This window comes from Pantherophis guttatus, chromosome 8 (genome assembly GCF_059756535.1).
Source record: "Pantherophis guttatus breed Tessera chromosome 8, ASM5975653v1, whole genome shotgun sequence".
Lineage (NCBI taxonomy): Eukaryota > Metazoa > Chordata > Lepidosauria > Squamata > Colubridae > Pantherophis > Pantherophis guttatus.
Window position 1 is genome coordinate 13,331,239 of NC_142070.1, and position 24,901 is coordinate 13,356,139.

The window sequence follows — 24,901 nt, forward strand, 5'->3', positions numbered from 1 at the left end:
ATTCAGGATACTGCTTATAAGTGCTATGTGTTTAGAGTTCAAAGCATGGTTAGAGACCCCACACACCCACTTCATGGCCTGTTTCTGGTGCTCCCCTCTGGGAGGAGGTTTCAAAGTATTTCTAGCAGGACTACCAGATTCTGTAATAGCTAAGTTCCCTATGCCATCCGTCTGGTAAACTTGCAAGATTCGTTTTTCTCACCATCTACATGTAAACATCCGAACCAGACTGTGTTGTTTCTTTGTGTCACATAATATATGTGGGTATATGCATAATTTTGTATTTATTTATTCTGTCATGGTTATGTAAGGTATATTGGAGGTGGTGACCCTTTGAGAACTAGATGCAATGAAAATTCATTTTAATGTATGCTGATTAGTGTACATTCAAAGTGACAATAAAGAGTCCTATTCTATTCTATTCTATTCTATTCTATTCTATTCTATTCTATTCTATTCTATTCTATTCTATTCTAATTCTAATTCTAATTCTAATTCTAATTCTAATTCCATATGTAGATTTTTTAAGAAGGTCATATCTGATTTTAAGAATAGGTCTACATCAAAACGATAGCCCTTTTCTCCATTAGCTCTATCTTCTCTGCAGCCAAGACAGGTCCCATTTGTTACTAAATTAGCTGAGTCACCATTTTTTCCACATTCACTTCCAAGTATTAAAATGATTGAACATATTACTTCATATTGTGCTACATTATCAAGCAATGATTTGGTCTAGTGCCAAGGTCTTTCTGTATAATATACAGGTAGTCCTCGACTTACGACCGCAACGGAGTCCAAAATTTCTGTGGCTAAGTGAAACATTTGTTAACAACTGCAGTTGTTTAGTTACTCACATGGTTGTTAAGTGAATCTGATTTTTCCCTATATTTTGCTTGGTAAGAAGGTCACAGAAACTGAACACATGGCCCCAAGGCCATGAATTTTGATCATGTGACTATGAGGATGCTGCAACGGTTGTAAGTGTGAAAAATAGTCATAAGTCGCTTTTTTTTCAGCGCCGTTGTAACTTCGGTCACTAAATGAACTGTTGTAAGTCGAGGACTACCTGTATATGGATACATCCTTCTCTACAAGGATACCATGCAACTTTAATGAATAGCTTCTTTCTTGCAGTCTCCGATAATAGAACGGTGAAAAAAATGGTTCCGTTTCCCTTTAAGAGACCAAGGTTTGATTTTACCGTTTTTTTTTCCCCTTCATGATTTTATTGGGTTTTTAAAAATTTTAAATGGTACTCTTCTGCAAGAAGGCAAGGGAACCGAGAAGAAGCAAAAAGTAACTTAATACACTTTTAGAGAAGAAGGTTTTCTGACATAGATAACAGTTGCAGAGCAATTCATCCAAAAAAAATAGTTACAGAGGGCATAAAGCCAAAAATAGCATACAAATAGAATGCAATTGAAGTTGAATGAGAACTTTGATAAAATCAAATCTCTATAATACGGAGTCATTTAAATTTAAGTACATAGCCAGAGATGTTTATAGAATCTGATAATTTTTATCATTGGCTTCCCCTCTGTGCCCATCTACCTGACCAACTCTAAAATGCTTTCTAAAATGGAGGAGGAGGAGGGGGGAGGGGGAAGAGGAGGAAGAGGAGGAGGAAGAGGAGGAGGATGTGTTGTGGCCCGTTAGCGGCCTGTGAGGATTGTAGCTGATTCCGACAATGAGGAGGCTGGTGTGGTGCTGCGCCAGCAGCCTGTGCAGCTGGCGCTCGAGTCGGACAGTGAGGAGGCTGGAGAAGATGTGGGGCCAGAGGCAGGGATTTAGCCAGGGCCTTCAGAACCTCCAGAAGCTCCTTTAAGTGAAGAGGACGAAGAGGAGGAGCCTCTTCTCAATGCACAGGCATGCAGAGCTGCCAAAAGGCAGGAGTGGCTCCTCAGGAGGAGGTCTCCTCGAGAGTAAGGCTTGGGGCTAATTGGCCACTCCCCTAGGCTATTTAAGAAGGAATGCCACTTGCAACAAGCTGTAGAGAACAACTTTAGTTCACTCTCCTTCGCGTCTGGATTCTCTGCAAAATTACTTCTGGGCTTTCTGCCAACTCTAGTAAGACTGTGATTACCTTATCTTAGAATTCTGGTAGGCTGTTAAGACAGTTTATTAGCAGCCTTTGATTGATAAAGACTAAGTTATTTGAGTAAAATAAGCTTTGTATAGAGTTTGTTTGGGGTCCGTAGCTGGGGCCGAACAGGATGGGAGGGGGATGAGGAGGAAGAATAGGAGGAGGAGGAGGAGGAGGAGGGGGGGGAGGAGGAGGAGGAGGAGGAGGAGGAGGAGGAGGAGGAGGAGGAGGAGGAGGAGGAGGAGGAGGAGGAGGAAGAGATTGTTCAATTTTACTGAAGAAATTTCTAGGAGCTGCTAATAATAGATATTAGATTAAAAAGTTTAAACACAGATGCATGCAAGAAGGAATAAGGGTAGTCCTTGACTTACAACAGTTCACTTAGTGACCACTCAAAGTTACAACGCCACTGAAAAAAAAGTGATTTATGAACGTTTTTCACACTTATGACCATTTCAGCATCCCCATGGTCCTGTGATTTACATTCGGATGCTTGACAACTGACTCACATTTATGACGGTTACAGTGTCCCGGGGTCAGGTGTTCCCCTTTTGCAACCTTCTGACAAGCCAAGTCAAGAAGAAAACCAGATTCACTTAACACCCGGGTTTACTCATTTAACAACTGCAGTGATTCACTTAACAAATGTGGCAAGAAAAGTCGTAAAACGGGGCATTAACTCACTTAACCAATTTCTCACTTAGCAACATAAATTTTGGGCTCAATTGTGGACCTAAATCGAGGATTACCTATATATAATTTTACAGATCGAGACGAATAGTATACTTTTCTGGCCCATAAAAAATACATATAAGGGATGGAATGGCTCTATCTGTACGAGATCATTTTTTTGTTAAGAAAATCAGCTACTCCACTTCTCCACTGTCCTGGCTTTTCTCAAACATGAAAATGACTCAGCTTGATCACCTGTCAAAGCAAAACTCTTCACATCCTAACAAACGTGCTTTGAAAGTCAGAATTGGTCTTGTACTGACTTTTAAAAAGGAAAAAAAGAAAAAAGAGGAGAAAACTTGAAAAAGGTCCTAGAGCAATCACTATGCAATAGGAATTATTTGAAGAGACAATGGCTGGCCTGAAGCCACCCAGTGCATTTCATGGCTGAACAAACATTTAAAATCGCAATGCCTGAATTATATCCACGCACAGCCATAGCAGCCGCTGTCTTCTTCATTACTCCTCAAAGAGCACTTTTTGTCAGAAAACAGACTGAGATGAAAATAACCAGCACATTTTTAAAGGGCTGATACTGATCCTTTAACCCTGCAAGGTATTCACCGTCATCTGGCTCGGTTGTTTGGACATATCTGTCATACATCTAGTTTAATTTTTCCCCAAATGGGCGTCTCCCACTAGAGGCTGGCACGTAAGACAAGCAAATTAAGGCAATAAGGAGAAAGCAAGTTTCAAGGCTTTATTTATTTCACATTTGGCCACACGCCCATAGTACATGAGTAGGACAATGGAACGGACTTCATGTTACATTTTATTTTATTTGTTAAGTTTATAACAAATATGTCCTTGTTTGTCTAATCACACTTGGCCAAATAAAGCTGTTCTGTTTTGTTTTGTTGTGTTCTATTCTATGCCCATCCCATCCTATTATTATTCTGTTCTGTTCTGTTCTGTTCTGTTCTGTTCTGTTCTGTTCTGTTCTGTTCTGTTCTATGCTATGCTATGCTATGCTATGTTATGCTATGCTATTTATTCTACTCTACTCTACTCTACTCTACTCTACTCTATTCTGCTTATTCTATTATCAAGTGACTCTAGCAGCTTAAGTCATAAAATAGCAATATAAAAGAACTAGAATGTTAAAAACATTATAAACATTGAACATTAAATGTTAAAACATTAAAATTAACAGCAAACTGGATTTAAAAAGGGCAAATATGTAAATTGGCTAGAGGTGGGATCTTTTGCCAATCTATTAACCGCTGCCTGAATGTGGGGCACTTGGCATTCTTCAAGTGTGGGTTCTTTTCTTGCAGATGTTTCATTGACCAAACAGGTTACCTAAATATTTTCGTCTATTGGTACCTCCGGAATGATTAGGAAGATCCCCACTAGCTCAGGTCTATCCTGGCATCTTTCAAAAATCACATTTTGTCACTTAAATGCTACTTAAAATCTTCTTGCACAGAGGGCAACTTATTTTTGCCGTTATAAAAGGGAATCGGAACAAATCTGAGCAGTTGAGAAGTCAGGTGTGTTCACAATAGCACACATTTTAATAATTATTTTCCAAAAGTTCAACTTTTATTCCACGTATATGGAAATAAATAAGTCACTATTCGTTAAGACAAGCCCAAAGCAATCTTGAGTTACGCAACCTGAATAATGTTGACAAATGATGCCCTACGAAACATAAAGAAGGCTGTAAAACCAAATTTGTTTCTGCAACCCAACAAGACAGACCCAGACTTCAGAGGATAATTAGAACTGCAGAAAAAACAATGGCTACCAACCTGCCTTCCATTGAGGTTGCACAAGTCAAAAAGAGGGCTGTGAAAATATCTACAGACCCCTCACATCCTGGACATAAATTGTTTCAATCCTACCCTCAAAACGACACTATAGAGCACTGCACACCAGAACAACTAGACACCAGAACAGTTTTTTCCCAAACACCATCACTCTGCTGAAGAAATAATTCCCTCAACACTGTCAAACTATTCACTAAATCTGCAGTACTATTAATCTATCGTTCCTATCACCCATCTCCTCCCATTTATGACTGCATGACTGTAACTTTGTTGCTTGTATCCTTATGATTGTTTCCTAGTATGATTTGATTGCTTATTTGTACCCTATGACTATCATTAAGTGTTGTACCTTGACGAAGGTATCTTTTCTTTTTATGTACACTGTGAGCATATGCACCAAAGACAAATTCCTTGTGTGTCCAATCATACTTGACCAATAAAGAATTCTATTCTATTCTATTCTATTTAGAAAAACTTCAGCTTGTCCAGATCTCAAAAGCTTAACAGTTATTTTATAAAATGGCCAAGAAGAGCACACAGATCCCTGGTATGTCCAAAGCCAATCTATTCTTAAATAGCCAGACACAAAGACAGGTTAGAATTGACTTTCTTACAAATCTGTCTCTAAAGAGAAAATCCTGACTTCGACCTACGCTTCAGTCATTCTGAGCAATAATTCATATTAGCAATAGGTTATCACCTGGCATTTAAAGAAAAGCCACCCGAGTCTACGTGTTTTAAAATTGTCAAAAGTCTAAGGGCCTTGTCACCCATCTATTTCCCTACCTTGTTATTCTCATTGCTTTTTTGAATGAGACATCTTAATTTTACTGCTCTTCTACAGGCTGTGAAAAGATCGTAAAATTTTAATGGACGTATAAAAAGAAATTTTAGTTGGATAAAGTCTCTGCTTCTTAAATGAGATGCCAACTAGCCTACCACCTCTTCACTTACACGACTGGTACCGTAAATCCCAAGAATCTACATATAGGGGCATTGCCTGTAGGCTAAGTTCTTGGTACAAAACCACAGGCATTTCTTCTAATACAGTTTTATATTTTTGATGCTCCTGCTCTCTCTCTTGCTAATATTTATGGAGCTTATTCTGATGGTTTTGTGTCCAAATCAGATATGTGGGCACAAAATACTTGAAATCAAATTTTTGTCCTTCTGTTTAATTTGCTGCTCCCTTAATGCATTTGCATTACAGATCATCCTCAATTTACAATCTCAATTGGGACCAGAATCACAGTCATTCAATGAGGCAGCCATTCAGTGAGACATTACATCACTGCTTCGCTCAATAATCCCAATCCTGCCACTCCAGATTGCAGATGTTGAACAATCTCATGGGTCATTAAGTGGAGACTCGGATAAGTAGCACAGGATGCCTTATGGGATGGAGGGAGACAATTAATTCCAGAAATATTAAAACTTTTTGAGGTCAATTCATTGGCTCAAATCAGAGGTATCAAACTCGATTTCATTGAGGGCCGCATCGGGGTCGGGTTTGACCTCGGGGGACTGGGATGGGCATGGCCAGGGTGCACGTGGCCAGCTTGATGTCACTTGTGTCAGGGGTGTCTGTGGTGGCCCGAGTACTCTGCCAGTGAAAATGGGCTCCTGAACTCCGTTTTCAGCTGCAATGGCCTTCTGCCACCCTCTGCCAAGCGAAAACGGAGCTCGGGGGGGGGGGCACAGGCGGCAGGAGGCCATTGCGGCCAAAAACGGAGCCTGGGAGAGTTGCATGCCGGATCCGGCCTGTGGGCCTTGAGTTTGACACCCCTGGCTCAAATCCTTAATGGCACACAAGTGTGACTTTACAGCAGGGGTCATCAACCTTGACAACTTTAAGCCTGGAGGACTTCAACTCCCAGAATTCCCCCGCCAGCTTTGCTAATTCTGGGAGTTGAAGTCCTCCAATCATAAAGTTGCCAAGGTTGGTGACCCCTGTTTTACAGTATGTGAAAAAGGATGCAAACAAAGGATGCGGGAGTTAAAAATAGAAAGGAATTCAAGGTTTGGTGGACTTAAATCTCTTGTGAGCATGCAAGGACCCATGACTGATGACTTGTTTGACCCCTGCCTCAGGCTCAGCCTGGTCATTTCCCACAGGAAATTGGAGAAGGAGGATAAAGTACCGGCTGAAAATTGAATTCTTTCTGCTGAGATCGACTCCTCTAGTTTTAATGGATAATTTTCCTTTTTCCCAGAATCAGCCATGGAGCAGAGGTTTCTACACAATTCCTAATTTTCCACATGATTCCTTATTTCTGTAGGGTATGACCAAGCCAAATAATTGTTCACCCAAAGAATAAGAAACATGGAGTACCAAAGTTAATAAGTTACCTCAACATGGTAGAAATGAGATAAACAAGAACGCTTGGGAACCAGCAAAATGCTTACAAAATCTAACTTTCCTCAGACTGAAGATGCCATTTTTCAAAGTCAGATATAATATCTTAGCATCACATTCCAGCAAGGCAGACACTCCAAAATCCCATTAACCAAGCGTACCTGCCCAGGTGGTGACAAGAAAATTGAATCCATTTCTCACATACTATTACACTGCAAATTCCACGGAGATATCGGGTCAGCTTACATTTGCCCCTAATAGGTAAATTCCCAGGAAGGTCAGACTATTTCTATGTGAATCAACTCCTAGAAGATTCAAAATAATTCATCTCTTGTGCAGTAGCCAAATTCTGTGTTGCCATGATGAAAAGAAGGCATAAAGGATGACAGGAAAACCTGTTTTATTCACCACTTCAAGTTCATTATGTGTTAATTATCTTTTTTAGGGGATATGCACTTTTATTTTGTACTTTGTAATATTTTACTGTATTGTAAAAGAATATATGTATTGTAAAATAATATATAATTATAGTACATTTTATATTATATTTACATTATATATATATACACACACACACACACATGTATGTATGTATTATATATATGTGTGTGTATGTATGTATGTATTTATTTATGTATGTATATACTGTGTTTCCTCTAAAATAAGACCCTGTCTTATATTTTTTTGAACCCTGAAATAAGTGCTTGGCCTTATTGCCATGCGCTCAAAAGCCTGATTGGGCTTATTATCAGGGGATGTCTTATTTTGGGGGAAACGGGGTATATATCAGTGGTGGGTTGCTCCCAGTTCACAAGAACCGGTAGTTAAACCGGCGAGAGGGTCCGCCCACTGATCCGGATGTCATCATAGGTGATCTGCGCATGCACAGAAGCTTCTACGCATGCGCAGAAGAGTGTGTGGGCATGATGCAAACTGGTAGTAAAGGTAAGTAGAACCCATCCCTGGTGTGTGTGTGTATGTGTGTGTGTGTGTGTATACACACACAGTTTAGAAAGTGAAAGTAGGGGCCCGATGATGACAAGTTAGAGAGCTTGTCGAAACGTTGCCAAAAAGAAAACTTTTAAAGTGTTGGTTAGGATTTTAGCCAGAGTCTCAAAAGACCTTACAAAGTATTTTGTTGGGATTTTGGAGGATTTTAAACTGGGATTTTAGCCAAGATTTTAAGTATTTCAATTAACAGACTTTTAATGACGCGGGAAAACATCCGAGATTTTAACTTTTTACATATACACACCCGCAAAAACTTGAGAAGACATATATATATATATATATATATATATGTATATAATTTATATTTCGCTGATATAAAATGGTTTATACCATTTGGTATAAAATGGTTTGTCGTGAATGCGACTGCTTGAGGGCTCCTGGATTGGAGCTGAAAGGCAAAAGGGATGCAGTGTGCTCCCTCCCACATGCTGGGGCAGACCAGGTGTCTCGATAGAAAAACACGTATGTATGTATGTATGTATGTATGTATGTATGTATGTATATGTGTGGTATGTGTGTGTACACACACATATACATACATACATATATACATGTGTGTGTACGTGTGTGCATGATAGTATTTAATTTCACCCCTTTGATTTTACCTTTGTGTTGCACATTTTTAAATGTTGCTGGTCTTTGATCTTATAATCATTATGTTACTTATGAACTTCAATACTTGGGAGTCAAAATGCCAGACCTTGACTGACAATACCACTTGGTCTTGGTTCCCGAGGACCAAGTGGACACAACTTTGATGCAACTAGAAAATTGTGAATAAAACAATTAACATGTTCTTCACCAATGAAGTTTCAGAGACTCCAACAGAAATAATGGTAAATTAAGTAAGACTTGTTTAGACATCATTCTAGTTGCACAGTTGTTATCAGTGGCTTCTATTCCAGGCTTATTATAGCAACTTTCCACAATCATCATAGGACTTTGGAGTGAGTATTTGCACAAATATTATATTCTATTATAATATTCTATTAGCCTGGAAGGATGAACGTCAACCAGTATTTTGATCCAGACAAAATTGGATTTTTTCCCCCAGACTAATTGCTTCTTGGGGAGGGAGAAGACAATGAATGGTTGGAAAGAAATATCAGAAACTGGGATGGAGGCAAGAGAATATGGTAAACTCATCTATCTTGGGTTCTGGGCTCTACCCAGCTTGTTTGGCATCCAGTCCCAGTTATCTCTGAAGGAATGTGGTAGATGAAAAATATTTGAGCAGCGCAAATGCAGGCAAACACTAGATGGCAGTAAAGAGAAGAGGACAAGCAATAGCAAATATTTACTGCTCTCTAGTGGTCATGCAGGTTTTTGCAGCCCGGATATCGATTCTCCTGTTGTAGGAGAAGACAATGTTCTCCAGCCATGTGGTCTCTGACCCCTACCATCACAAGTATTTTATCTAAGCCATCCTATTTGCATCCCTGCTGATTGTTAAAGAATGGTGGATCCATCCTAGACAGGCACTGTGGAAAATAGCATCAGAAAATTGAAGGTTTCAATGACAGATATGCATGAAGAATTATCATTTGATTTAACTGTTTCTAATAATTACTGATAGACAAAAGAGAATGCATTAAACAAAAACTAAAACGATGAGATCCTGAAAATAAACCAAATTAATGTTCAAGCTTTTTTCCTCCTCATCTAAGGAAGAAATCCTCTTATAGCTTATAGAGTTATGAAGCACCAGTACGCAAAGGGACTGACCTTAAACATACTGCAAAAGCCCTTAATATGTTCAAAATTGACTGCTAGAGTTTTGAATGGTTCAGCTAGGTGGAGCTACATTACAATTTGTACAGAACCACTTTCCTTTGTCAAATTTGTACAGAACCACTTTCCTTTGTCGAATTATTCATTATTCCTAGCCTATTCAAAGTGTTAAAGTCTCTCTCAACTGAAACATGCATCCTGCTGGCTTCATAAAGACATCCATGTTGTTTTATTAGCAGTAGTACAGATGTGGTTTGCCCTTGTCTTCTTAAGGGGTGCGTTTTTCTTCCCCAATTTCCCAATCTAATCTACAATCTTGCTTTTTTCTGGAGGCAGCAGTGGATTTCACATATTTTTACCACCAATTTGCTTCTCGCGCGCCCAGCCTTCCATGCATGCACCCGGCCTTCCGCGCATGCACCCTGCTTGAAAACGTGGCTAAATAGTACGGCATTATGCTGAGGCGGGTGGGCGGGCCCACCGCAATTGCCGCTACCAGTTCGCCGGAACTGATACAAACCGGCTGAATACCACCTGTGCCTGGAGGGTTTCCTTTCATGTAATATATAGGACCACTGCTACTTAGTTACTAGGTAAGACAAATTCTGCTAAGGTAGTGTCACCTACAGAGAAGAAATGCTGATGTTTATATCTAAAACCTTAATAGCTGGCTCCAAATTCTTAAAGGCAGAGTTTCTACTGTACTACTATTCTGCTTTAAGTTAAAAAAATTCAGCTAAGAACATTGTCTAAATATCAGGGTTAAGTTCAAAACCAAAGGAAAAAAATCACTTCTTTGAAGGCGGCCAAAATCAGAGCATCACACATCATCAACGTTATCATCTATTTGACGCAAGAGAATGAAGTGCCATGTATCCAGGATTTTACATTGACTTAACACAGCTTTTGTTTGCAAAGTCATATATTTCTCACCTTTCATTTCTATTTCAAGTGAAGGTGTTTGGTAGGTTGTTTTCATTTTTTTGGGGGGGTACTTTTATTGCTGTACAACATCTGCAACTCTTATAATAGTAAAAGCAGGCACATCTCCCTTAGCAAAACATAGAAGAGGCTTATACGAAGATGGATTAAAATTAGGGAGTTCGGAGAACGGAAAAAGCTGGGAAGCAAGCAAGTAATTAAATGTCAACTCCCTTGTGACTGATTTCCCTCCAGCTTCCCCCTTTCCTTCCACCCCCTCCAAAATAAGATTAAACTTCAGATATAAATAAATAAAAAGTTAAGGAGCAAGTTCCAATCTCTTAGCAATTCTAACGGAGAGAACCTTAAGGATTTACTCATGTCAAATAATCTCCTGAAAATAAAAAGGGAAAAAAAATCACTAAAAATTCCACTTGTTTTTGAGAGATTTTTTAGAGAGGTTCTTGTGTTTTCCAACTCAAAATTGCAAGAAACTGTTGTTTTATTGATTTATTTTGCTATTAAGTTTCCAACGTTGGTGGAATAGTTAGGAAGGCCTTTAGAAACTACAAAAAAGTTAGTGGGAAGAAGATGAAGTTACAAAACCCTAAAAGAATAGGAAATTGAATTACTCTATTAAAGGTAAAGGTTCCCCTCACACATATGTGCTAGTCATTCCCGACTCTAGGGGGCGGTGCTCATCTCCGTTTCAAAACTGAAAAGCCAGGGCTTTCCAAAGACGTCTCCGTGGTCCTGTGGCTGGCATGACTAAACGCCAAAGGCGCACAGAATGCTGTTATTACTCTATTACATTATTCTATTACAACATTATTTTATTTACAATAGAATAAATATAATAATATAATAAATATATATAATAAAAATAATAGAATTTATAATAGAATTACTCTATTACAACATGCTAAAATAAATTATTAGAAGTTGCCCGCGTGCATTCATGCACACATGCGTACAACTCAGAACTCCACAGTTCCTGGGTCTCGTTGTCAAAACACTCTTGCAGTCTATACCCAGCTTTCCATACCACGCCTCATCACAAGTGGCAATTAAGCATCACATAAACACTAATGAATTCATTCCCAGTGCAACACAAACACTGAGAAAGATTATAAGATTCTCTGTAGGGCAGGGGTGTCAAACTCGGTTTCATTGAGGGCCTTATCAGGGTTGTGTTTGACTTCGGAGGGGGGGCATGGGGGACGGGCGTGGCCACTCGGCCTCCCTGGGCTTCAATTTCACTGGCAGAGGGCTGCAGGAGGCCGTTGCAGCCAAAAACAAAGCCCAGGAGGGCCAAGCTCAGCCTCCCTGGGCTCCATTTTAGGTGGTAAAATGTTACAGGAGGCCGTCGCGGCAGAAAATGGAGGCCGGGCAGGCCACGTTCAGCCTTCCCGAGCTCTGTTTTCACTGGCAGAGGCACCACAGGCCGGTCCTTCACTGTTTCCAGGGTAGCCCTGTGGGCCAGAACTAAGCACCCTGTAGGCCGGATTTGTCCCACAGGCCTTGAGTTTGACACCCCTGCTGTAGGGGACCTTAGGAGGCTTCCTGTAATTCATTACATCTCCTGTAACTGGGTACTAACCCCTGACCTTTACCCTCACCAGAGAAAAAGAGGGTTAATGATGCTTAGATGGTTTTTAGAATAGAAGAAGGACCATGCTGATTCCCGTTCCTACTAGATACATTATGGATGAAGAATCTTCTACCAGCTTGGTGTAGGAATCAGGTTACCCCATTAATCTTTCCTCCAAGCTTACGAGTTGAACATTTTGATATCCCATCATATGGGCACATCCTTAGAATAATTCAGGCAAAGGATCTGACATCTAATTCCTCTGGACTGCAGTGAGGGTCAAGGGCAAGCAGGATTATCATCAAAGATAATGAGAAACTGCCTCTCTGTGGCCTCTCCATCCATCAGCTATCAACGTGTCTATTAGGCATGTCCTTCCATCGGCTAAGCTCAGAGTTTAGTGAATTTGGATTCCTGCTCTGCTTGAACCATTTTTATTCCAGTTTGGTAAATAACAGGGTGTTTTGTAAATAATTTCTGTGATTATTCAGATCTTTCAGTTCCTCGATACTTTTCCCATTTTTATTTTGTCTTGTAGTTTGTAAACCCAAGAGCAGGGATTGCCTTTCATTTTTTAAAGCCACTCTAAGGAGTCTAAGATGCGGTGGCTCAGTGACTAAGATGCTGAGCTTGTCAATCGAAAGGTCGGCAGTTCAGCGGTTCGAATCCCTAGTGCCGCGTAACGGGGTGAGCTCCCGTTACTTGTCCCAGCTTCTGCCAACCTAGCAGTTCAAAAGCACGTAAAAAATGCAAGTAGAAAAATAGGGACCACCTTTGGTGGGAAGGTAACAGCGTTCCATGCACCTTTGGCATTTAGTCGTGCCGGCCACATGACCACGGAGACGTCTTTGGACAGTTGCTGGCTCTTCGGCTTTGAAACTGAGATGAGCATCATTCCCTAGAGTCGAGAACAACTAGCACATATGTGCGAGGGGAACCTTTACATTTAAGGAGTCTTTTATGAAAAGAAGAAAGAGGAGAAGCGGAGGAGGACAAAATAGACTTGAAGATACTATCCCTCGCTTAAGTTGAGGGTTGAGATGTTGAGACTCTAGAAAGAGTACAGAGAAGAGCAATAAAGATGATTAAGGGACTGGAGGCTAAAACATATAAAGGACAGTTGCTGGAATTGGGTATGCCTAGTTTAATGAAAAGAAGGACTAGGGGAGACATGATAGCAGTGATCCAATATCTCAGGGGCTGCCACAAAGAAGAGGGAGTCAAGCTATTCTCCAAAGCACCTGAGGGCAGGACAAGAAGCAATGGGTGGAAACAACCTAGAACTAAGGAGAACAATTAATCAGTGGAACAACTTGCCTCCAGAGGTTGTGAATGCTCCACCACTGGAAGTTTTTAAGAAGAGATTGGACAATCATTTGTCCGAAATGGTATAAGCTTTCCTGCCTGAGCCTTGCTTTGCTTGCACGTACTCCTTTGGGAGAGAAACAGAGCTTCAAACAGGCTCCTAATCAGCTCCAGCAGCTCCGGTGAGAACAGCAGGAATGGCGCGGAACGCAGCTGGGCCATCCAATGAGCCAGAAAGTAAATTATAAATGGATAGCATAGAACAGGGGCAGATAGGTAGGCCCAGCCAGTGATCAGAGCTAAGAGTTCACCCGAACCCTTGTGACCATGTAGCAGCCCACCACTGGTTCTGTTCTGTTCTGTTCTGTTCTGTTCTATTACCTATCCCAGGTCCTTGGGAAGGAGTCGCCAAATGCCCAATCCAGTCTGAACATCTGGAAGTCCTTCCCCCTCCCCAAGATTGGCACTTCCTCAGGCAACTGGGGGCATCTCTGCATCTACATATAACATTATATCCCATCTTCTACCACTCCCTTAGCCTCTTTCTTGCTGAGATGGTTCATCCCTTGAAGTGGGGACAACCCGTAACTATCTGGGGATAAGGACTGACTTATGAACAGCAGTAAGCGGAAGTGCGAGGACACTACAAAACAAAGAGAGGGAATCATTTCCTACTGCTGGTGTAACTTAGAAACCTCTACTTAGTGTTCCAGCTTACAAGCAGTATTTTTTTTTTTTAATTTGATTTATATGCCGCCCTTCTCCGAAGACTCAGGGCGGCTTACAGTGCATTAAGCAATAGCCTTCATACTTTTGTATATTTATACAAAGTCAGCTTATTGCCCCCACAACCGGGTCCTCATTTCACCTACCTTAGAAAGGATGGAAGGCTGAGTCAACCTTGAGCCTGGGGAGATTCGAACTGGTGTAATTGCAGACAGCTGGATGTTAATTACGGTGCTTTAGTCTGCAGAGCTAAACCAGGCTCTTTTTCCTGGGAAATACGGTTTTCCCTACAATACTTCTCAGAGACTGCCTGAAACCCAGCAAATGTCATAGCTGCCTGTCACGTATTGACAAGCAGAGGAATCGTGCTTTTGTTTATTCCCCATGAAACCCAATCTCTTATGTCAGAGAAGAGCTTTTGTAGACTTTCACTTGGTAGAATGACTATCATTGTCTTGCATTAGCAATAGCACTTAAGACTTATATACCGCTTCACAGTGCTTTTACAGTCTGTAAACTAAGCGGTTTACAGAGTCAGCCTATTGCCCCCAACAATCTGGGTCCTCATTTTACCCACCTCGGAAGGATGGAAGGCTGAGTCAACCTTCAGCCTGGTGAGATTTGAACTGCTGAACTGCAGCTAGCAGTCAGCTGAAGTACTGCAGTACTGCACTCTAACCACTGCGCCACCTCGGCTCTGACATTAACATGTGAGTTCTATAAGACTTTGGGAGTTGTGACTGTACGATAATTCAAGCCGTGAAATAAAAGTCTTGGTGGACTCATCTTTCAGGTGCACAGAAATGCAGAGGCAGACGTAAGAGATTAAAGTCAGATCAATTGATCAGGATAGTAAACTTTTTCAGCAGACAAACCCAAGCTTTTATCCTCACTCTGGCAGCCAAACACCCAATGAGAAGATAATGGTGTTATTATTTTGTTTATTTTATTCTTCTTATAGATTCAGACTTCTCCACTGCAGCACGCTATAGTTTGCAGTGCATCCATTAAGAACAACACAACCAATCCATATAGTAAATTGAAACCACCCACTGCTCTACCAGCGTCTAGTATTAGCAAGTCTCTGAGTTAAAGCCCAGCAAATTAGCTCAGTCTTCACCACTTTCTCGCTTACTGTAAGAAGCTCCAGAAATAAAACTATTGAATTGAATTCCAGGATGAAAGTGTTATTGACAATCTTGTTTCCTGCCCTCCAAACCTCACCTATGGGATACTCTCAACCAGGGCCGGATTTAGATGAAAAGAGGCCCTAGGCTATTCCACTTATGAGGCCCTTTCACCTATAGTGAAAGTGTAATTTTAATTTTGCTAACAATTTGAATGTAGGCCCCTCTTGATCTTGAGGCCCTAGGCTGAAGCCTAGTTAGCCTATAGGAAAATCCGGCCCTGCTCTCAACATATCTACTCAGATATTTACAGACTAGACAGCTGGTTCTACATGAAGGAGGCAGTCTTAATGTACCTAGATGCTTGTCATTGAAAGGAAGGGTTTTTGAGTATTTTTCCTACATTGGTAAACAATTGGGAGCGTTTTAACAAATTGCTGCATCACTGTTTGGTTTGGTGGCAGCAGTGCCTCAGATAGAAAGTCCATACAGAGAGTGGTGAGGACAGCCGAGAAGATCACAGAAAGCTCGCTTCCTGTTATTCAGGATACTGCTTATAAGCGCTATGTGTTTAGAGCTCAAAGAATGGTTAGCGACCCCACACATCCACTTCATGGCCTATTTCTGTTGCTCCCCTCTGGGAGGAGGTTTCAAAGTATTTCTAGCAGGACTACCAGATTCTGTAACAGCTAAGTTCCCTATGCCATCCGTCTGGTAAACTCGCAAGATTCGTTTTTCTCGCCATGTACATGTATTCATCCGACCTAAACTGTGTTGTTTCTCTGTGTCCTATAATATATGTGGGTATATGTATAATTTTGTATTTATTTATTTATTTTGTCATGTTTATGTAATGTATAATGGAGGTGGTGACCCTTTGAGAGCTGTATGCAACAAAATTTCATTTTAATGTATGGCAATTAGTGTACATTCAAAATGACAATAAAGTTATTCTAAGTCTAAGGTCCCCAGCTCTTCATTTTTTAAACTACTACATCTATTTGAGTCTTGTGATGCTTCTTCTGTTTCTCATCATAAAGGTGGCATAAAGTAATGCCACCATTTATTGGTAATTATATAATGATGCGGTCTTGGGGTGAACTCTAAGGACTACAAAAAAGTAAGTCCATAGTCTAGAAAATAGGTTGCCCATCTCTGTCATTGGAAATCCTACTTCTTGACGTGACAGCTGTTCTAGACCAGGGGTCTGCAAACTTAAACACTCAAAGAGCCATTTGGACCTATTTCCCACAGAAAAGAAAACACTGGGAGCCACAAAACCCTTCCTGTGCCTGACTATTTCTTGAGCGGCCACAAAATTAGCATATGTAGTTGAATTAAACATTCTGAAACTTTTCTTTTCTTGGATTTATCCATGGTTGGCCTACCGGGGGTTGAAAAGCTCAATAAGTTGCATACCGGTGGGTGTCGCACATTGGCAGTTGTGACACATATTTTGAGTGACAGGGAGCTGCAGCAGAGGGGTGAAAAAGCCACATGCGGCTCCAGAGCCACAGGTTGCTGACCCCTGTTCTAGACCAATTGAAGACTAAGATTTGCTGAAAGTACCATTTTAGAACAGAAAGTACAACGCAAACCACTTTGAGACTTTTTAAAAAACTATTGGGAAGAAGAACACCCATGTTTTATAATAAAGTACAATATGTGGCACTGGTTAACAATTGGTTTGGGAAACAACAGATTCTACTGAAAAGAGCTGCTTTTGCTAAACACTGTAATGATAAAAAGAAAACAAACAGAAAGAAGGTTCAAGGAAGGTTAGTTCTAAAACATTCAAAGTTCTAATTTCAAAGTTAATGGTCTACTTACCGCCTCCACTTCTGCTGGGTCATACCAGACATTGATATACGGATGTTGTAAGGCTTCATCCACTGATATCCGTTTGGCTGGGTCAATCACTAGCATCTTTGATAAAAGGTCCCTAGCTTGGCTAGCTGGAGCAACGAAAACAGAAAATGCATCAGTATGGGAAAGAATGGATGGAGATATAACTTACAATGCCATATTCAGTGGCTTCAATACATATTTTGAAGATGTTCTGCAGAACTCACTTTTGCTAAAGAACAAGAAAGTTTATAGATGGTTCCGTTAGATCTTTTGGAAGCCAGAAGTAGCCATTTTAAGTTGAAGCTGTTTATAAAATTAATATTTTAGAATATCTGACTTAGGAACAAAGGTCATTTCCCCCCTTTTTCCATTTCCTATTTTGTTTAGTTCATTTCTTTTTTTCTACATCAGTTTGGAATTTTTATTTTTCAATGGTTGTATACAATAGACATGTATTTGTATACAGTGTTTTCAATAGTTGTATACAATAGACATGTATTTATATACATTTTCCTTAATGCACTTTGCATTAAAAATCTAAAATATGCAGGTTTATTTTTGTGTGTGAATGTGTGTGTGTGTGCCAATTTATCTGATTTATATAGCTGTCCATCTTACACAGCAAGTGACTCTGGGTAACATATAAGAAAACTACAACAATAAATATCTAAAATCATTAATTATTATTTATATAAAATTACACACACACATGCACACACTTTCAGGAATATTTCAGAATATTTCTTCCCAACTTTCCCTGATAGGTCCACTAGTTCATATTTCAAAATAGTTCAGATGTGCTGAGAAAGAACTAACAGATCTTGGTTTAACCATTTAAGAGCTTAGGTATGTAGGTATGTAAGTATGTAGGTAGGTAGGAAGGTAGGTAGGTAGGTAGGTAGGTAGGTAGGTAGGTAGGTAGGTAGGTAGGTAGGTAGATAGATAGATAGATAGATAGATAGATAGATAGATAGATAGACAGACAGACAGACAGACAGACAGACAGACAGACAGACAGATTATAGATAGATGATACAATAGATGATAGATGGATAAATGATAGATAGATAGATAGATAGATAGAGTAGATAGATAGATAGATAGATAGATAGATAGATAGATAGATAGATAGATAGATAGATGGATGGATGGATGGATGGATGGATGGATGGATGGATAGATAGAGCTAGAAAGATAGATGATATGGTAGATGATAAATGATAGATAGATAGATAGATAGATAGATAGATAGATAGATAGATAGAAAGAAAGAAAGAAAGAAAGATAGATGATACAGTAGATGATAAATGATAGATAGATAGATAGATAGATAGATAGATAGATAGATGATACAATAGATGATAGATGGATAGATAGATGGATGGATGGATTGATGGATGATGGATGATGATAAATAGATGATACAATAGATGATAGATAGATGGATGGATAAATGATAGATAGATAGATAGATAGATAGATAGATAGATAGATAGATAGATAGATAGAAAGAAAGAAAGATAGATGATACAGTAGATGATAAATGATAGATAGATAGATAGATAGATAGATAGATAGATAGATAGATAGATGATACAATAGATGATAGATGGATAGATAGATGGATGGATGGATGGATGGATGATGGATGATGATAAATAGATGATACAATAGATGATAGATAGATAGATGGATAAATGATAGATAGATAGATAGATAGATAGATAGATAGATAGATAGATAGATAGATAGATAGATACAGTCTGCTTTGTTGCTGAATTATATGCTGCTCTAAAATTTAGACTGCAATCCATCAGAAGAATTACCCAATTGTAAGGAACGTGAGAATTCCTGCTTAGGCTAACCTGCATGGGATAGGTAGTATCATTTACACAACCACAAACCTGATTGAGTCTAACAAAAATTTAAGTATTCGTTGGAATAGTTTTTTGAATGATACTTTTCTTTATTGTTCTTGGGTCGTATCATTATCAGAGATGGAGCATTTTTTGACACTAGATGAATAATCCATGCACATAAAAACATATCTACAAGTTTAATTCAGGAAGGCAACAAAAGAAAACACATTTTTTTCTGTGCATATGCTTTAAATCCCCTGTTCAATCCCACCTCCTTTTTTTTTTTTTTTTGTTTCACCACAGGAGTGAAGTTGGATGAGGAAGGAATCAAGAGGGAAATAAATATATGTGTAAATAAATGACATGCAAATTGTAGCGGATTAACAAACATTATGCGTTGCCACTGCAGAAAGCCTTAAGAATCTAATGCCTTCAAAATTGATATCCATTTTAAGTTGGTAGATTCCAGAGCTGTAAATGAAAACATTTTCCCTCAATCCATGTTTTCTTAGGACGTTTATTTTCATGTTGAAGACAATCACAGGATTCCTTTATATTTAAATCATCTCTATTCAAACCTCTGCAGATAATGGCTACATCTCATCTGGCACTGTGGTTATAAGGTGGTTTTCAATTATCGGTATTAAATCTGCCAAAAGTGAAGGTGGCATACCTTCTACTAACAAAGGTTCAATTCAAGCCAATTTGAATTATTGGCCTTCACAATTTCTACCAAAGTTTCACGTGAATTGATTCAGAGTCATGCAAGTTACAGCTTAGGTCTTCATCGTCTGAAGGGGCCTCTCAACAATTAAACCTTTCCAAATAGCTAACACAAACTGATTGTTATATTTTGTTTCTGCATTCATTTACAATTTGTCCAAACAAATATACGTATACATCTATTTGACTCCTTTTCTGTGTTAAACTGGAAAATTTAAAGCTCAGGTAAGATTTAGGTGCAGTTTCATATGGAAATGGAGTAGAATGGATTTACACATGTATTTATTTCAAAATTAGTTAGTGCCCTAAGCCAAGGGTCTCCAACCTTGGCAACTTTAAGACTTGTGGACTTCAACTCCCAGAGTTCCTCAGCCAGCTGGCTTTAAGACTTGTGGACTTCAATTCCCAGAATTCCTCAGTCAGTTGGCTGAGGAACTCTGGGAGTTGAAGTCCACAAATCTTAAAGTTGCCAAGGTTGGAGACCCCTGCCCTAAGCTAACACCCACAGTAAAAATACAACTTTTTCATAATGAAACAAATCAGAAATCAGACTCCTCCACCACCCTTCTCCAACTGGCAGCAACAGATGTATTGGGACTACAACTCCTAGAATTCTCCAGTCCCTACACATCTGGAGAGGCCTAGTTTAATCCACCCATCCCTGGTAATTAAATTTAACAGTCCTAATTGTAGCCTTCCTTTGATAGTAGGAATTGTAAGCTTTGGATTAAACATTTTCAGGAAAAAAAAAACAGATGGGGATAAAATAGTAGATGATGGAACACATATATTCATGTCGCAATTATATTTCCAAGGACATCCTCACCACTCATTTAAATTTATCTACAACCTTTCAGTGTTATAGTCTGGTTTTAAATCAAGCCTGTGACATTTGACGACACAATCATGACCCTATTCTGGTGACAGGTGTGTAAAAATAAGAAAGAAATTATGGCTGGCAGCACCAGTAGGCATGTATATGTATGAGTTCGTGTGTATGTATAATCCCTGCCTTGTAGATACACTAACCTATATATCATCAAAAGGGATGGGAGGAGACTAGAAAAAGATAATCTGTCATAATTGTTGACTGATGCCATTATCACATCCTGGGACATCAAAAAATCAAGATGAAGTCACAATTGCACAAAGAACTTCCCTTTAAAAACATACCACATACAAGGCACATTAAAAAAGACCAGGAAGGCTTTGATTGCACACCGTTATGGCCCTTTCTTGACTTTTTTTCACCTATCTGGCCTCCTCTTGGCATCACCGCTTAGCATTTTCAAGTATGATATGTAAAACACCATTTACCATATTTTTTGGAGTATAAGACGAACTTTTTACCCCCTATAAGAGGGTGAAAATTGCCATTGCCTATTGCCCATTCCGATCCCCGTAAAAAATGGGGCGCGTGGAGGCCGAAAACAGGATGCGGAGTGCGAAAATGGGGCGCGCGGAGGCGGCAATAGCAATCCCTACAGCCTGAAACAACTGATTGTCGGGAGGCCGATCCAACCGACAATCAGCTGCTTGTGCTAATCAGGCTGTGCTGAAGCTGAAACGGGCTGTTTGCTGTTTGCTGCAAGGGAGGCAAATTGCTGGGAGGCAGAGGCAATTTTTTTTTCTTGTGCTAATCAGGCTGTGCTGAAAATGAAAATGAAACTGAAGCAAGCTATTTGCTATTTGCTGCAAGGAGGCAAATTGCTGGGAGGCAGAGGCAGATTTTTTTTTCTTGTTTTCCTCCCCAAAAAAGGTAGGTGCGTCTTATAGTCCAGAGCGTCTTATACCATGAAAAATACAGTAGATCATTTGGGGTCAATCCGAGTACAGGTAGTCCTCGATTTATAACCATTCATTTAGTGACCATTTGAAGTTACAATGGCACTGAAAAAAGTGACTTATATGATTGGTTTTCACACGTACAACCACTGCAGCACAACCACTCATGTGATCAAAATTCAAATAAGTGGCTCATATTTATGAAGGGTAGTGTCATGCGATTCCCCTTTGCGACCTAAAGCAAAGCTAATGGGGAAGCCAGTTTCACTTAACAGCCAGGTTGCTAATTAAACAACTGCAGTGATGCACCTGTGGCAAGAAAGGTGATAAAATGGGGCCAAACTTCCCTTAATGACTGTCTTGCTTAGCAGCATAAATCTGAGACTCAATTATGGTCATAAATCGAAGACTACCTGTAAATATTTTTTTTAAGGCTGAAAAGAAAGGGAACAAAATTGTGGCAGTGATCCTTTCCCCACATTGGGATCAACAGAGAGTGGGAGATGTATTTAGCAACGCTCCTCTGACATGAGGCAGGACACTTAGTAAAGCTTAATAGATCCAGATCCAGTCAGTGACCAGAAGGGAGACTGTCTGGCTGATCCCATGTGCATTCATGACTGTAACTTTGTTGCTTTTATCCTTACGATTTATATTGATATTGATTGTTTCCTAATATGCTTTGATTGCTTATTTGTACCCCTATGACCATCATTAAGTGTTGTACCTTATGATTCTTGATGAATGTATCTTTTACGTACACTGAAAGCTTATGCACCAAAGACAAATTCCTTGTGTGTCCAATCACACTTGGCCAATAAAGAATTCTGTTCTGTTGTGTTCTGTTGTGTTCTGTTGTTCTATTCTATTCTATTCTATTCTATTCTATTCTATTCTATTCTATTCTATTCTATTCTATTCTATTCTATTCTATTCTATTCTATGTTGTCATGGGTTTCACCCTGGCAGTAGTCTTGGATGTAAATTCAATAAATACATTCCTAATGCAAGGCAAGCTTGCAATCATTGCCCTAGTTCGAGGGTGTCAAACTAAATTTCATTGAGCGCCGCATCAGGTTGGTGTTTGACTTTGGGGGGGGCAGGTGCGTGTGGCCAGCTCGACGTCACTTGTGTCAGGGGCGCCTATGGCAGTCTGAGCGCTCTGCCAGCGAAAACAGTCTCCTGCAACCCTGTGTGCGGCCCTCCCAAGGTCCGTTTTTGTTGGCAGAGGCACTATGCTGTTTCCAGGGCGGCCCCGCGGGCCCAATCTAAGCACCCCGTAGGCCGGATCCAGCCCCCGGGCCTTCAGTTTGACACCCCTGTCCTAGTTCATGCATGCTTCGCGCATCACTGTCGTTCTTACCTTTGAGTTTGTTGTGTTCTGAATCAGCTGGAAAAAGAGAGTCTGGAAAAAGTTTAGGGAAAGTTAGGCCAGCGTATTTAGGCCGGTTTTCCACGTAGTTCCGCACTGTGGGCTGGAGTTTCTTCATGAATTCTGGACAGGGAGTTCCCAGCTGTTCAATTACCTTATTCCACTGGTCAATATCTGAGCAGAGAGAGTTAAGGAAACAATGGCTGCAGAATCCCACCCCACCCTCTTTCCCAACCACTCCAAGCTTTCTTAGAATCTTGCTGTCGTTGTCATCTAAAGATAACAAACTAAATTCAGCTTATGAAAACTCTGCCAACCTTTGTGTACTGTATCAGAGCAATATCATCCATACCAAAATAAGACCAGTGACTTGGAAATTCAGCTTGGGTGACTCCCATTGATTTGGATACAGATAGTCCTCACTCAACGACTGCCTCATTAAACAATGTTCAAGTTATGACGGTGTAAAAGAAAACAGCTTGGGGGGGCAACATTTCACATGTACCACTGTGCATGCAGCAAGTAGAGTTGATGGAGAATGCGGAATTAAAATCACAAATCGTGCTTGTGTGATGTTTCATTTAATGATCGTTCTGGTTCACTGAATGACTGAATGGGAAGTGATGTCATAAGTCGATCACACTTTCGTGATTCCCTGCTGAGCAACCATACCACTTAGCACCAGAAATGCCAATTGCGGCCGCTAAGTGAGGATTACCTGTATAAGAAGGCAATCTGATTCATACATTACCTTGGTGGCTTAAGTGGTGACTGGCCCATCCACACCAATCTGTTTCTGATTCTTACCTCATAATCTATATGTGTTGGATGACACAGATAGCTGAAGCATCTGAGATACTTTATATAAGTACCTGCAGCCAGCTGGAACTTGAACGCAAGACTCCCATGATTAAAATATCTGCATTTTACCAAGATTGATGAACAACAGTGGGGTATAACTCTTTTTAGATTTCTTTTTGTAGCAGTTCCCTAAACTTCCATGTGTTTTTCCCTAAATTCATCAGTATTAATCTCTATCAGTCGTTGGACATGTTGTTAACGTATTCCAGCAAGATACTTCTATTTCATAGTAACAAAGGAAACCCACCAAAGACAGCAAGTCCACATTTATTCAGTATGTCGGGGAAAATGCACATAGACTTTGGCGTATTCATCAGCACTGGGTTTGGTTTTTTGATCAGAACAAAATCCAAAGGAATAAAAATATTAATACCTTTTTTTGCAAGACCTTAATCCAGAAATAACTTTAAGCATCCTTCACAAGACACCTTGTATTATTTAACAGCATATGTTCTTTTAGGAAATATGATGCTGAATAAATGGAAGAGAAGCTTTCATCAAAATAGTCCAGTGGATTCAAACACCAGTTCTTCAAATATACCCAGACACATACAATCCATTCTTTATATGCCATAACCAATATATAGGAGCAGTGTGTATTCTAAATTCCAATGTGATCTACTCCTGCAGTCCGAAACAGCTTCACATATTATTCCTTGTGGATTGCTTTGCCTAGCTTGGTCTCCTGTTATAACATTTCCTTACAGATATATCTCTCGTTTCCATAAATGAATCATCAGAATTTATTTTTCCAAAGAAGCTTTTGGTTCATCCTCACAATGCATATACAGTGGTACCTTGGTACTCAATTGCTTTGAAACTCATCGAATTTGGTACTCAACACATTTTGATGTGAAAAGTTTGTCCCGGTACTCATTGTTTGTTTGGTACTCAACGTACGAGTTAGAACTTGTCTGTGTTAGCTGCCTTGTGACTCACTACCTTATTCCTTATGGGAAAAATTGTTTGGTACTCATTGCTTTTGGTACTTATCGCATCACCCAGAACTAATTAACGATGAGTACTGAGATACCATTTTACATTATTGCAAAATATACTTTAATTTTTTTTAATTTAAACAAAGTTTAAACTACTTCC

At 39.8% G+C, this 24,901-nt stretch overlaps 1 protein-coding gene across 13 annotated transcripts in view; it reads right to left on the reverse strand.

Moving 5' to 3' along the window:
- Positions 1–24,901, reverse strand: part of MAPK10 (mitogen-activated protein kinase 10) — a 236,462-nt gene that overhangs the window by 20,817 nt on the left and 190,744 nt on the right. For all 13 annotated transcript variants that reach the window (XM_034440428.3, XM_034440427.3, XM_034440424.3 and 10 more), the window contains 2 exons: positions 22,934–23,116; positions 17,186–17,310 (listed from right to left, as the gene is read on the reverse strand). In XM_034440428.3, the coding sequence (XP_034296319.1) occupies positions 17,186–17,310; positions 22,934–23,116 (308 nt within the window). The remainder of the gene's footprint in view (positions 1–17,185; positions 17,311–22,933; positions 23,117–24,901) is intronic.